Below are 15,310 nucleotides of genomic sequence, written 5' to 3'. Positions count from 1 at the left end.
TCAGATCAATCATGTCCATTTTATCCCTTCTGTCTATATTCTCAGATACGTTTAGAAAACAGATTGAAAGTCAATAAATAGCCTACTTTTAAAGAATAAAAATAAGTGTGAGACATGGCCTTGTGTTGCTGTACTGAACTAGAACTGTACTGTCTATAACTACCTTAACAAACAGTGACTTATTATTATTATTGTTGCTGTACTGTCTATAACTACCTTAACAAACAGTGACTTATTATTATTATTGTTGCTGTACTGTCTATAACTACCTTAACAAACAGTGACTTATTATTATTATTATTATTGTTGCTGTACTGTCTATAACTACCTTAACAAACAGTGACTTATTATTATTATTGTTGCTGTACTGTCTATAACTACCTTAACAAACAGTGACTTATTATTATCATTGTTATTATTGTTGCTGTACTGTCTATAACTACCTTAACAAACAGTGACTTATTATTGTTATTATTATTATTGTTGTTGCTGTACTGTCTATAACTACCTTAACAAACAGTGACTTATTATTATTACCAACAGTTACCATGGAGATGAAATGTCACAACTACGTTTTCATGTGATTGCACTAAAACATCTGATTGTTTCTATGTCTGTTAGTAAATGTTTTATAAGAGAAAATTAATAAATGATAACAATTGACATTAAATAATTACTGTGTTAACCACAACCAACATTTTGGATCTCTGTTTAGGGTTCAGTGCTCTAAAATGAGTCTCTCTGGGGAGAGAGAGGAGGGGGGCCCTGCCTCTAAAATGAGTCTCTCTGGGGAACATGACGCCAAAGCTAAGAGGTGAGATGATAATTTTTTACATCATTATTATGAGTTTATTTCCAAAATGTTCACATTTGTTTTTTAATCAGAAATGGTTGCTTATGGGTACCTTCAATATTACTGTTCTCAGATTTTTAACAAATCTAACTAAAATATCTCTATATATATACTCACGTAGCTATCTTAATTATGATGAAAGCACTTACTGTAAATCACTCTGGATAAGAGCATCTGCTAAATCAGGGTTCTCAATCCGGGGTCTGTGGAGGTACTGCAGGGGTTCTCAATCCGGGGTCTGTGGAGGTACTGCAGGGGTTCTCAATCCGGGGTCTGTGGAGGTACTGCAGGGGTTCTCAATCCGGGGTCAGTGGAGGTACTGCAGGGGTTCTCAATTGTGATGGTTGTTGTGATGGTTGTTACTTAATTATTAGGATTATTATTTAACAACATGATGTTGTGCTCCAAATGGATAACTTGAAATAACATGATGTAGATAATTAAATAATCTAAAGAAAATGGAATAACTAAAACATATATATTAGTTATATATATTTTTGGGGTTCAGTGAAGAAGAACCTCTCGAGTTCTGATCAACAAAAGGTTAATGTTTCGAGGATGTGAACCCAGCAGCCCTCCTGCCTACTCTTAATTATTACCTAATATAATGGAATGCATCTTTTTGACAATATAACCGTTATAATAGAAGGCATCAAGTCCCTTGCCAATAATGTTGCCTACAACGTTGCATACAATGTTCATTTTCATCAAACACATATTACACCCTAGATGCCTTCAAATGCCTCATTTATATCCATGCCCAATTTAGGATTATTTTTTAACAACATGATGTTGTGCTCCAAAGGGAGAACTTGAAATAACATGATGGAGATAATAAAATAACAACATGATGTTGTGCTCCAAAGGGAGAACTTGAAATAACATGATGTAGATAATTAAATAATAAGAAGAACAACGTGTTTATTATTATACACTCTTAGAACAGAAGGTTCCTTCTAGAACCAAAAAGGCCTCTATCACTTCCTTAATATATGGAACCACTAAAACATTATATATATTTTGGTTCAGTGAAGAAGAACCTCTTGAGTTCTGATCAACAGAAGGTTACGCAAACCAGCCAATAAGATGCCATGTTGAGTAGGTGAAGGAAAGACAAACTCAAACCAAAAACCCATTGGTTTAACAATAAAGTGGCAAGGGGAATCACCAATATAACCCTGTTACACTACCTCAGATTAATAGCCTAGCAGGTGTCGTGAATTAGTTATGTAGTACCCACAGAAGGTCACAGGGAGGAGCAAGAGAGCTATTATAGTACTAAATAGCATTTAGATTATTTTGTTAATCAAAACCTCTCAGCATTTTGCTGTTTTTGTTTTGTTATTTTATTATATTTATTATTTCAAGGCAGAACACTTGATCAACAAGCCACATCTGTTTTATTTTTCAAATGTGGTTTGAACTGGGTGATTGATGTAACAGTATAGACTTTAACCTCTATGTTTAACCTAACGTAAAACATGAGCATAAAAACATTTTAACCTTAACCCTTAACCCCTAAACCTAGGTATAACCTATTTTAACCTTAACCCCTAACCCTAGGTATAACCTATTTTAAACTTAACCCCTAACCCTAGGTATAACCTATTTTAACCCTAATTCTAACTGAATTAATGTTCAGGCTTATTGGTAATTGTTATGTTAATGAAGTATAATTTCAAAACATGAGCATAAAAAACAGGTAATAATAAACATGAATCATCATTATGTTACTTCACAGTAATCTGTTAAATGCTTTTTCAGTCCTTCCTCTTGTGTTTGCAGTGTGGAAAGGGACAGAAAGAAGCCCTCTTGTGTTAGCAGTGTGGAAAGGGACAGGAAGAAGCCCTCTTGTGTTAGCAGTGTGGAAAGGGACAGGAAGAAGCCCTCTTGTGTTAGCAGTGTGGAAAGGGACAGGAAGAAGCCCTCTTGTGTTAGCAGTGTGGAAAGGGACAGGAAGAAGCCCTCTTGTGTTAGCAGTGTGGAAAGGGACAGGAAGAAGCCCTCTTGTGTTAGCAGTGTGGAAAGGGACAGAAAGAAGCACACAGGAGTTTTCCTGTGAGGGGAGTGGTGGTGTATCCAGGGAGAAAACTAAACTGATCTTCTGAAATGTCATTTGTGGTCTTATGCTGCCATCTATTGGAATTATGGAGCAACTGCAGTAGTACTGAATAATGTGTAATTCCTTACTAAAGTAGTAATTATTCAGAATTGCAAAGTATAAAATGTTCTACTTAATTTTACCACTTACAACAATAAAATAACATAGCATAACACAATGAAACTGACATAAACCAAAAACATCAGACATTTAGTTAATTATTTAAAATATATATATATATTTATTTAGATGGGGGACATTATCTGCCAAAGTAACAGCCCTGTAGAAAAGTGAGATATTGTGTTTTGGGATGAAACTCTTCTTATGTTTCCCCATCTGAGCTCAGAGTAGATGAGAGATGTAATGTTTGTCTCTGTTGTGTTGAAGCCCAATCCAGCAGGAGAGACCAGCCTCCCCTGTTCCCAGCTGTGTGTCCATGAAGAGTGACTGGTCTATGGAACCTCCTATAACCTTTAGAGAGGGAGACTTTTCTACTGAACCAAGGTAAGAAGAACTCATGGGTCCTGGTCAGTGAGTTAAACAACACTGTCCATAGTCATTTTCATAGTCCTAAAACAATATTAAGCAAACACAACGCGCATGTGTGTGTGCGTGTGTGTGTGTGTGTGCCTGCGCGCGCGTGTGTGTGTGCATGCGCGCGCGTGTGTGTGTGTGTGTGTGTGCATGCGCGCGCGTGTGTGTGTGTGTGCCTGCGCTCGCGTGTGTGTTTGTGTGTGTGTGTGTGTGTGTGCCTGCGCGCGTGTGTGTGTGTGTGCCTGCGCGCGTGTGTGTGTGTGTGCCTGCGCGCGTGTGTGTGTGTGTGTGCCTGCGTGTGTGTGTGTGTGTGTGTGCCTGCGCGTGTGTGTGTGTGCCTGCGCGCGCGTGTGTGTGTGTGTGTGTGTGTTTGTGCCTGCGCGCTCGTGTGTGTGTGTGTGCCTGCGCGCGTGTGTGTGTGTACGTGTGCCTGCGCGCGCGTGTGTGTGTAAGTGTGCCTGCGCCCGCGTGTGTGTGTACGTGTGCCTGTGCGTCCGTGTGTGTGTACGTGTGCCTGCGCGCGCGTGTGTGTGTACGTGTGCCTGCGCGCGCGTGTGTGTGTACCTGTGCCTGCGCGCGCGTGTGTACGTGTGTCTGTCTGTCTGTCTGTCTGTCTGTCTGTCTGTCTGTCTGTGTGTGTACCTGTGCCTGCGCGCGCGTGTGTACGTGTGTCTGTCTGTCTGTCTGTCTGTCTGTCTGTGTGTGTACGTGTGCCTGCGCGCGCGTGTGTACGTGTGCCTGCGCGCGCGTGTGCCTGTGCCTGCGTCTGTCTGTCTGTCTTTCTGTCTGTCTGTCTGTCTGTCTGTCTGTCTGTCTGTCTGTCTGTCTCTGTCTGTCTCTGTCTGTCTGTCTGTCTCTGTCTGTCTGTCTGTGTCTGTCTGTGTCTGTCTGTCTGTGTCTGTCTGTGTCTGTCTGTGTCTGTCTGTGTCTGTCTGTGTATGTCTGTGTCTGTCTGTGTCTGTCTGTGTCTGTCTGTCTGTGTCTGTCTGTGTCTGTCTGTCTGTCTGTCTGTGTGTGCCTGCGTGTGTGTGTGTGTGTGCGTATGTGTGTGTGTGTGTCTGTGTGTGTGTGTGTGTGTGTGTGGTGGTTCGTTTCTGTATTACCAAATGAGCAGAGAGATAAACTTCACAGTCAGAGTTATACTTAAACTACATCTTTAATAATAAGAGCAATGACTTTCAATGATGCACCGTTTCTAATGAACCATTGAAAGTGACAACACAATGACTACTGAGACTTTTAGTAGCAAAGATACCCCCCCGTAGTCGACATAACAAACCACAGGAACAGTTCACCCCCGTAGTCGACATAACAAACCACAGGAACAGTTCACAAAGATACACCCCCGTAGTCAACATAACAAACCACAGGAACAGTTCACCCCCGTAGTCGACATAACAAACCACAGGAACAGTTCACAAAGATACACCCTGTAGTCGACATAACAAACCACAGGAACAGTTCACCCCCGTAGTCGACATAACAAACCACAGGAACAGTTCACCCCCGTAGTCAACATAACAAACCACAGGAACAGTTCACAAAGATACACCCCCGTAGTCAACATAACAAACCACAGGAACAGTTCACCCCCGTAGTCGACATAACAAACCACAGGAACAGTTCACAAAGATACACCCTGTAGTCAACATAACAAACCACAGGAACAGTTCACCCCCGTAGTCGACATAACAAACCACAGGAACAGTTCACAAAGATACACCCTGTAGTCGACATAACAAACCACAGGAACAGTTCACAAAGATACCCCCCCGTAGTCAACATAACAAACCACAGGAACAGTTCACCCCCGTAGTCGACATAACAAACCACAGGAACAGTTCACAAAGATACACCCTGTAGTCGACATAACAAACCACAGGAACAGTTCACAAAGATACCCCCCCGTAGTCAACATAACAAACCACAGGAACAGTTCACAAAGATACCCCCCCGTAGTCAACATAACAAACCACAGGAACAGTTCACCCCCGTAGTCGACATAACAAACCACAGGAACAGTTCACAAAGATACACCCTGTAGTCAACATAACAAACCACAGGAACAGTTCACCCCCGTAGTCGACATAACAAACCACAGGAACAGTTCACCCCCATAGTCGACATAACAAACCACAGGAACAGTTCACAAAGTGAGACTTTATAAGTGGAAAGGAGTATCCCGTAGCCAGAAAGCTATAAATTATCGTTCAGTTTGATCCCTAAGACGAGGTTCTAATCTCGTTCCTGGTTCATAACAGAACCATTACCTCATTCTAGTTCTCTAGAATGCTCTTTAGGTTTTATCACCCAGAGAAAAATAAATCTTAATTGTTTAATTTAATCATAAATCTCCTCTGTCAGTGTTATCTCATAGAGGCCATCCTCAGTAGAACACAATAGTTAACAGAACACTCAATTCTGTCGAATAAAACAACCATTATAATGCACTACAAATATTATAACATAATCCACGACAGATGTAATCCCATGTTTTGTCCACAGAAACCAACAGGAGAGATCAGAGTCAGAGATTCTCAGTGGTCAGTCTTCTCAGAGTCATCAAACAGACCTGGCCTCCATATTCAGTGTATGTGGTCCTGTTGTGTACATTGTTTTTGTTTAACTCAAGCAAAGTTGATCTGTCAATCATTCAATAGTGTGTTAATTGAGAAAGCATTTATTCTCTTGCTTAACTTATTTACTTGATTTATTTCAGTTGCTTGAAGAGAACATCGTGACATTTGTTAAGAACGAGCTGAAGACGTTCAAGAGGATTCTTAGTCCAGAACTCCCAGAAGGCTTTGAGAGTCAGAAGCAGGATAAGGAAGTGGTGTACCCTGAAGATGAGAAGCAGGAGAGCAGTGCCAGAGAGGGGGCTCTGAAGATCACACTGCACATCCTGAGGAAAATGAACCAGAAGGAGCTTGCTGACACACTGGAGAAATGTAAGATCTGTCTGCCTCATGTTGAATGCTGTTTTATAACATTTAAAAGCTGTAGCTAAAGTACAGCTAAAGTAGCTGTGTAACTCAATGATATTGTAGCAGCCTGAACACAACACCTAGTGACCTCATCAAGTAGCAGCAGGGATGTGTTGTGGTGATTAATTTAGAGAGAGAGACAACAACCAACAATAATACCATCAATAATATGATCAGTCACACCAGTCTGTAATGCATTATGAAAACATTTACACATTTATAAAGTCAGTTAAGAGAATAAATTATTATAATGTAAAACTTTATAACAGTCCTATAATACTGTAGACATTAAAACAGACTTAATATTAATATCCTCTGTGTTATTTCTAGATTCAGATGAGTTTGCTGTGATTTGCCAACGTGAACTCAAATCTAATCTAAAGAAGAAGTTTCAATGTGTATTTGAGGGGATCGCTAAACAAGGAAACCCAACACTTCTCAATAAGATCTACACAGAGCTCTACATCACAGAGGGTGGAACAGGAGAGGTCAATAATGAACATGAGCTGAGACAGATTGAGACAACAACCAGGAAACAAGCAAGACCAGAGACTGCAATCAAATGTAACGACGTCTTCAAACCCTTAACTGGACAAGAAAAACGTATCAGAACTGTGCTGACAAAGGGAGTAGCTGGCATTGGAAAAACAGTCTCTGTGCAGAAGTTCATTCTCGACTGGGCTGAAGGAAAAGCAAATCAGGATGTTCAATTTGTATTTTCAATCCCTTTTCGGGAGCTGAATTTGATGAAAGGGGAAAACACTTTCATTGAACTTCTCAATCACTTCTCAATGGAAACCAAACAATCAGGAATCTCCATCTACAACAAGTACAAAGTTCTGTTAATCTTTGATGGTCTGGATGAGTGCCGACTGCCACTAGACTTCCAGAAGAACAAGATCTGTTGGGACGTCACAGAGTCAACCTCAGTGGATGTTCTGCTGACAAATCTCATCAAGGGAAATCTGCTTCCCTCTGCTCTCCTCTGGATAACTACCCGACCTGCAGCAGCCAATAAGATCCCTTCAGGGTGTGTTGACCAGGTGACAGAGGTACGAGGGTTCAATGACCCACAGAAGGAGGAGTACTTCAGGAAGAGATTCAGTGATGAGGACCTGGCCAGCAGAATCATCTCACACATAAAGACATCAAGGAGCCTCCACATCATGTGCCACATTCCAGTCTTCTGTTGGATTTCTGCAACAGTCCTTGAACACATGCTGAAACATAAGAGAGAAGAGATGCCCAAGACTCTGACTGAGATGTACACACACCTTGTGGAGTTTCATACCAAACAGAAGAATGAAAAGTATCTTGGGAAAGAAGAGACAGGTCCACACTGGAATAAAGAGAGCATTCTGTCACTGGGAAAACTGGCTTTTCAGCAGCTTGTGAATGGCAATCTGATTTTCTATGAAGAAGACCTGAAAGAGTCTGGCATTGATGTCATTGAAGCCTCAGTGTACTCAGGATTGTGCACACAGCTCTTTAAAGAGGAATGTGGGCTGTTCCAGGACAAGGTGTACTGCTTTGTTCATCTGAGCATTCAGGAGTTTCTGGCTGCTGTATATGTGTTCCTCTCATTCATCAACAACAATGAGAATCTAATGGCCGAACCGCAAACAAGGTCCAGCATCTTTGCTTCGCTGTTCAGAGACAAGCCTGAAGTTACTTTCTACAAGAGTGCTGTAGATAAAGCCTTACAAAGTGAGACGGGAAACCTGGACCTTTTCCTCCGCTTCCTTCTGGGCCTCTCACTGGAGTCCAATCAGAAGCACTTACGAGGTTTACTGACAACGACAAGAAGCAGCTCACAGAGCCATGAAGAAACAGTCAAGTACATCAAGGAGAAGATCAGGGAGAATCCCTCTCCAGAGAGGTGCATCAATCTGTTCCACTGTCTGAATGAACTGAATGACCATTCTCTAGTGGAGGAGATCCAAAGCTACCTGAGCTCAGGAAGTCTCTCTGGAGCCAAACTGTCACCTGCACAGTGGTCAGCTCTGGTCTTTGTGTTGCTGACTTCAGAAAAGGAGCTGGATGTGTTTGACCTGAAGAAATACTCCAGATCAGAGGAAGGTCTTCTGAGGCTGCTGCCAGTGGTCAAAGCCTCCAGAGCTGCTCTGTGAGTAAATAAAATGACATTTAAGAACTAATCATCAGGAAGAAATATTCAGTTTAGAGACAAATATGTATTATAATATGTATAACATATTATATTGAAAAACATATTGAATAAATTCATTGATTTTCATGTTAGTATAACATTATGATGATACAATTCTAGGAGACCGAAGATTTATCTATATGCTGTTTGAGAGAATAAACCAAATGCATCTGCCATTGTCCTTCTACACTACTCGTTAAATCAACTGTGTGTTTGAAGTCATGATGATCTCTTTGTCAGGCTGTCAGGCTGTGGAGTCACAGAGGAAGGCTGTGCTTCTCTGGTCTCAGCTCTGAAGTCAAACCCCTCACACCTGAGAGAGCTGGATCTGAGTAACAATGACCTGAAGGATTCAGGAGTGAAGCTGCTCTCTGCTGGACTGGGGAATCCCCACTGTAAACTGGAGACTCTGAGGTCAGTATTCCTGTAGTTGGTCAACAAGTGATAACTGTTCACCAGATCCACATGTGTTTACCAGACACACATAGTCATGTCACCTTTTATTTAAAGGTATTTATACATATATATTTTACCGTTTAGTCTTAATAATTTGGATAAATTAATTTAGTCAAAAGTTTAGTGTTAGGTCCAAGATTCTTTGCTTGCAGTGAGTACATCAAGCTTGTGATTCTACTAACTTGTTGAATTCATTTTCAGCTTGTTTTGGTTGTGTTTTAGATGATTTTCCTGATAGAAACTGAATGGTGAATAATGTCCTGTCATTTTGGAGTTACTTGTATTGTAAGAATTGAAGATGTATCTGCACACTTCAAAATTCATGTGGATGCTGCCATGATCATAAATAATCATGAATGAATCGTGAATGATGATGAATGAGAAAGTTACGGAGGCACAAAGATCAGACCCCCTCTATTATTGGTAATGGTGAGAGGTTAGCATGTTTTGTTGTAGTCTCTGTTATTGGTAATGATGAGAGGTTAGCATGTTTTGTTGTAACCTCTGTTATTGGTTATGGTGAGAGGTTAGCATGTTTTGTTGTAGCCTCTGTTATTGGTAATGGTGAGAGGTTGGCATGTTTTGTTGTAGCCTCTGTTATTGGTAATGGTGAGAGGTTAGCATGTTTTTGTTGTAGTCTCTGTTATTGGTAATGGTGAGAGGTTAGCATGTTTTGTTGTAGCCTCTGTTATTGGTAATGGTGAGAGGTTAGCATGTTTTGTTGTAGTCTGTTATTGGTAATGATGAGAGGTTAGCATGTTTTGTTGTAACCTCTGTTATTGGTTATGGTGAGAGGTTAGCATGTTTTGTTGTAGCCTCTGTTATTGGTAATGGTGAGAGGTTGGCATGTTTTGTTGTAGCCTCTGTTATTGGTAATGGTGAGAGGTTAGCATGTTTTTGTTGTAGTCTCTGTTATTGGTAATGGTGAGAGGTTAGCATGTTTTGTTGTAGCCTCTGTTATTGGTAATGGTGAGAGGTTAGCATGTTTTGTTGTAGCCTCTGTTATTGGTAATGGTGAGAGGTTAGCATGTTTTGTTGTAGTCTCTGTTATTGGTAATGGTGAGAGGTTAGCATGTTTTGTTGTAGCCTCTGTAACTCTTCACATCAAAGTTTTCATGATTGAGTTATGATTTGTATTAAATCAATCATCAGGATTAATTTGGATCAGATCTGTTTAAACCAACTCTTAGTGTTATTATTCATTATTTATTTATGATTTGTATTAATCAAGGCATAATCAGGTTAGTAGTGTTTAGAAACATGTTTTCTACTCACTTAGACAGAATATTACTCCAGTCATCGTCCATTATTCAGTTACTATCGGGCAAAACAAACCCAAAACAACCAAAACAAACTGCAAATGCAACCAACAAGTTTACAACCAAATACTCTTTAATACCTTATAAGTACATTTCTTCAAATTGCGGGACTGGATACATAAAGTGCCTTCATTTCAAAAATGAAACAGATATGTGTTAAAATATTGTCAAATAAAAGATGACATTTTATACTGTCACCTCAAATTAAACATTTGGTCTGAAATCCAAAATCTTGGAGTATAGAGTCACATTTAAAATGTTAGCTTCACTGTAAAAATATATATGGTGTGGACTGTATACTCAATACAATCTAAATCTGATTCCTCACTGTCAATATAGATATGGTGTGGACTGTATACTCAATACAATCTAAATCTGATACCTCACTGTCTAAATAGATATGGTGTGGACTGTATACTCAATACAATCTAAATCTGATACCTCACTGTCTAAATAGATATGGTGTGGACTGTATACTCAATACAATCTAAATCTGATACCTCACTGTCTAAATAGATATGGTGTGGACTGTATACTCAATACAATCTAAATCTGATACCTCACTGTCTAAATAGGTATGGTGTGGACTGTATACTCAATACAATCTAAATCTGATACCTCACTGTCTAAATAGATATGGTGTGGACTGTATACTCAATACAATCTAAATCTGATACCTCACTGTCTAAATAGATATGGTGTGGACTGTATACTCAATACAATCTAAATCTGATACCTCACTGTCTAAATAGATATGGTGTGGACTGTATACTCAATACAATCTAAATCTGATACCTCACTGTCTAAATAGATATGGTGTGGACTGTATACTCAATACAATCTAAATCTGATACCTCACTGTCTAAATAGATATGGTGTGGACTGTATACTCAATACAATCTAAATCTGATACCTCTAATTGTCACACACTGACCTAAGAGAGAAGTTTTATTTCTCTATTTGGTTAGGTCAGGGTGTGATGTGGGGTGGGCATTCTATGTTTTGGCCAGGTGTGGTTCTCAATCAGGGACAGCTGTCTATCGTTGTCTCTGATTGGTTAGGTCAGGGTGTGATGTGGGGTGGGCATTCTATGTTTTGGCCAGGTGTGGTTCTCAATCAGGGACAGCTGTCTATCGTTGTCTCTGATTGGTTAGGTCAGGGTGTGATGTGGGGTGGGCATTCTATGTTTTGGCCAGGTGTGGTTCTCAATCAGGGACAGCTGTCTATCGTTGTCTCTGATTGGTTAGGTCAGGGTGTGATGTGGGGTGGGCATTCTATGTTTTGGCCAGGTGTGGTTCTCAATCAGGGACAGCTGTCTATCGTTGTCTCTGATTGGTTTGGTCAGGGTGTGATGTGGGGTGGGCATTCTATGTTTTGGCCAGGTGTGGTTCTCAATCAGGGACAGCTGTCTATCGTTGTCTCTGATTGGTTAGATCAGGGTGTGATGTGGGGTGGGCATTCTATGTTTTGGCTGGGTATGGTTCTCAATCAGGGACAGCTGTCTATCGTTGTCTCTGATTGGTTAGATCAGGGTGTGATGTGGGGTGGGCATTCTATGTTTTGGCTGGGTATGGTTCTCAATCAGGGACAGCTGTCTATCGTTGTCTCTGATTGGTTAGGTCAGGGTGTGGTTCTCAATCAGGGACAGCTGTCTATCGTTGTCTCTGATTGGTCAGGTCAGGGTGTGATGTGGGGGGGGCATTCTATGTTTTGGCTGGGTATGGTTCTCAATCAGGGACAGCTGTCTATCGTTGTCTCTGATTGGTCAGGTCAGGGTGTGATGTGGGGGGGGCATTCTATGTTTTGGCTGGGTGTGGTTCTCAGCTGTCTATCGTTGTCTCTGATTGGTCAGGTCAGGGTGTGATGTGGGGGGGGCATTCTATGTTTTGGCTAGGTGTGGTTCTCAGCTGTCTATCGTTGTCTCTGATTGGGAATCATACTTAGGTAGCCCTTTTTCCCTCCTTTCAGAGTGGGAGGTTGACTTTTGTCAGTGGCCCTGTTGCCCTGTAAGCTTCACGGATGGTTATTTGTTTGTTGTTTTGTTGGCGTCATTCCAAAATGAAGAAAATGTACGCTCACCACGCTGCGCTTTGGTCCTTTTGACGGCCGTGACACTAATACCTTTGACTGACACTGCTTTTTAAACTTGTCTGGTCAGTACTCAAATATTTGTAATATGCATTTTTCTACCTGCAGGCAATACTTTGATAATTTGTAAATTCTAATAATCATACATTCATTGATGAATAGATGTTGCATGTTTCAGGACACTGATATATCTGAATATGTTGAAAAAATATACTGCCACTATCTTCACCACCAAAGAATAGCAGTGTGATTTTAATATGATTTGACTCTTTTCAGGCTGTCACACTGTCTCGTCACAGAGGAAGGCTGTGCTTCTCTGGCCTCAGCTCTGAGGTCAAACCCCTCACACCTGAGAGAGCTGGACCTGAGCTACAATCACCCAGGAGACTCAGGAGTCAGACTGCTCTCTGCTGGACTGCAGGATCCACACTGCAGACTGGAGAAACTCAAGTATGTAGAGGGTTTATGTCAATGTTCATATCAGACATGTTTGACTTATCAGGCTAGTTAAAACAAACATTCTTACCACCACTTAGACAAAGGTATATGCTGACTGTGTGTGTGAGCTCGCATGTATCCCTCAATGACTGTATGTTCTTCTGCTTACCGCTACAGTGTGGAACATGGTGGAGAGTACACAATGAAACCTGGACTTAGAAAATGTGAGTGTTGACAGCTGTGAAGAATATGACTAAGAACAAGTCTTAATTCAAGTTAAGTCAAAGTCAAAGACCACCATCATTACTTACTTGGTCATATTAAATATTAGCTGTAGTTCTACAGAAGCAGAAATCAGGGACACTAAAGTTTAAAAAGAATTGATTTGACAATGTGTGTGGCATGTTCGTTTTACATAATAAATGTGTGTTTGTGTTCATGATGCATACGTGTGTGTGTGATCATTCAACAAGTCTCAAGTTACCTTAATTAACTTCTCCTTTTGATACCTAGAAACATCTACATTAAATGAATTCGTGAAAAGTGAGTTAACGTTCTAATGTGAATGATGATGATTTCTAATATTGTGTCTGGTTTCATCCATCAGATGTCTGTGATCTCACACTGGACCCGAACACAGTATACCGACTCCTCTCTCTGTCTGAGGAGAACAGAAAAGTGACACTGAGGAGAGAGGAGCAGCCGTATCCTGATGACCCAGAGAGATTTGAGAACTATGAACAGGTGCTGTGTAGAGAGGGTCTGACTGGGCGCTGTTACTGGGAGGTAGAGTGGAGTGGGAGAAGGGTTGATATAGGAGTGACATATAAAGGAATCAGCAGGAAAGGAAGGGCTAATGACTTTTGTCTTGGATACAATGACACGTCCTGGACACTTTTCTGCTATGACAACAGTTACATTGCCTGTCACAATAATAATCCCATTGCCATAGACGTGCGCCCCTCCAGCTTCCATAGAGTAGGAGTGTATCTGGACTGGCCAGCCGGCACTTTGTCATTCTACAGAGTCTCCTCTGACACACTGACCCACCTGTACACATTCACCTCCACATTCACTGAGCCCCTCTATCCAGGGTTTAGGGTTTGGTATGAAGACTCCTCAGTGTCCCTGTGTCAAACACAACATGATGTTTCATTCTAATCATGGTCATGTTCAGTAAGACACAATGGAGCAGCAATGTAGAATATCTCTCTAGTGTGTAAACCTCTCTTTCCAGGGTGTTTGGTATGAATATCTCTCTAGTGTGTAAACCTCTCTATCCAGGGTGTTTGGTATGAATATCTCTCTAGTGTGTAAACCTCTCTATTCAGGGTGTTTGCTATGAAAAATATGTAGTAGCATTACTTTAAATGATAGGTGTGTACAATCGTGTTACTCTGGTTGTGTAAATTGCTGTTTTCACATAACTCTGCACCTATTTCACCACGGCTGTCCACATCTCGTGTTACTCTGGTTGTGTAAATGGCTGTTTTCACATAACTCTGTACCTAATTCACATCTTGTCTGTTCCGAACAAAGGCTCTCCTCATCCTCTATTCTAAGAACCAACAGTTCTTAGTTCTCGTAGGAGAACACAGAGGACTCTGACTAGTTGGCCACCTCATCTACTAGATATGTGTTGGTTCGACACATTGAGTCAGTTGTGGTGGAACCAGCCATGACTAAGCATTAATAGGTTTACTATATGAGACCTCTGTTGGTTTCTGCATGTCAGAGCTCTTGGCCCAACACTCAAGAGTGTGGGGTCGACCAGCCTCATTATTGCAGGGCTCTCAACGAGTCTCTTATGTGTGCAGTGATTCAGGGTGGAGCTGTTATGAGCCCCAAATCTTTACCAACATAAATCAAATCTCACCCAAAAATGGTGGCTTGCTTGTTTTGCATGTTATTTTGGCATTAATACGTGACACATATCAGTTTGCAAACAATGTAATTTTTTATAATATATCATTGAATTAATAAAGCTGCATAGAAACATGGTTGCTTTTTTGATTTCTTGAGTAAGGCAACTAAACAAATGCAGGTGTTTCAGCCCAGCTCAGTGCTTTAGTGGTGGTGGGGCAAGCCAGCAGAAAATACAAGCGTTGTGCCTTGATTGACTCAGTGTTCTGTCACCCATGGGGAAACTACGTCACCTCCAAGTCTAAGGGGAGACCTCGAGAATTCTAGCCCCTTGGGTGTTGCCATAGAGTTACATTAGAAATGCCCATCCAAAGTCATTGGCCACAGATAAAATGACGTCAAATCACATATGTACAGTAGCTTTGATTGGACCGATCATGTCAACATCATGTGATATCTACAGTAGCTTTGATTGGACTGATCATGTCAACATCATGTGATATCTAC

The 15,310-nt window shown here is 41.0% G+C and overlaps 1 protein-coding gene across 1 annotated transcript; it reads left to right on the top strand.

The window, feature by feature from the left end:
• The first annotated feature begins 721 nt into the window (after nucleotides 1-721).
• LOC139421755 (NLR family CARD domain-containing protein 3-like) lies at nucleotides 722-14,939 on the top strand. The gene is made up of 9 exons (XM_071172875.1): nucleotides 722-814; nucleotides 3,342-3,458; nucleotides 5,994-6,078; nucleotides 6,208-6,436; nucleotides 6,803-8,597; nucleotides 8,880-9,053; nucleotides 12,779-12,952; nucleotides 13,118-13,164; nucleotides 13,548-14,939. Exons 1-9 carry the CDS (start codon nucleotides 732-734, stop codon nucleotides 14,099-14,101), a joined length of 3,258 nt encoding a protein of 1,085 aa, XP_071028976.1. The 5' UTR covers nucleotides 722-731; the 3' UTR covers nucleotides 14,102-14,939.
• Nucleotides 14,940-15,310: the final 371 nt, after the last annotated feature.

Source organism: Oncorhynchus clarkii, chromosome 12 (assembly GCF_045791955.1).
Source record: "Oncorhynchus clarkii lewisi isolate Uvic-CL-2024 chromosome 12, UVic_Ocla_1.0, whole genome shotgun sequence".
Taxonomy (NCBI): domain Eukaryota; kingdom Metazoa; phylum Chordata; class Actinopteri; order Salmoniformes; family Salmonidae; genus Oncorhynchus; species Oncorhynchus clarkii.
This window is presented reverse-complemented; position numbering and strand designations above follow the sequence as displayed.

What these genes read in the sequence shown, in the direction of transcription:
- LOC139421755 (XM_071172875.1), top strand. Translation starts at nt 732, where the DNA reads ATGAGTCTCTCTGGGGAGAGAGAGGAGGGGGGCCCTGCCTCTAAAATG. An exon ending in TGCTGACACACTGGAGAAAT is followed by an intron (nt 6,437 to 6,802) that starts GTAAGATCTGTC and finishes TGTTATTTCTAG; the next exon opens with ATTCAGATGAGTTTGCTGTG. An exon ending in TGCAGACTGGAGAAACTCAA is followed by an intron (nt 12,953 to 13,117) that starts GTATGTAGAGGG and finishes TTACCGCTACAG; the next exon opens with TGTGGAACATGGTGGAGAGT.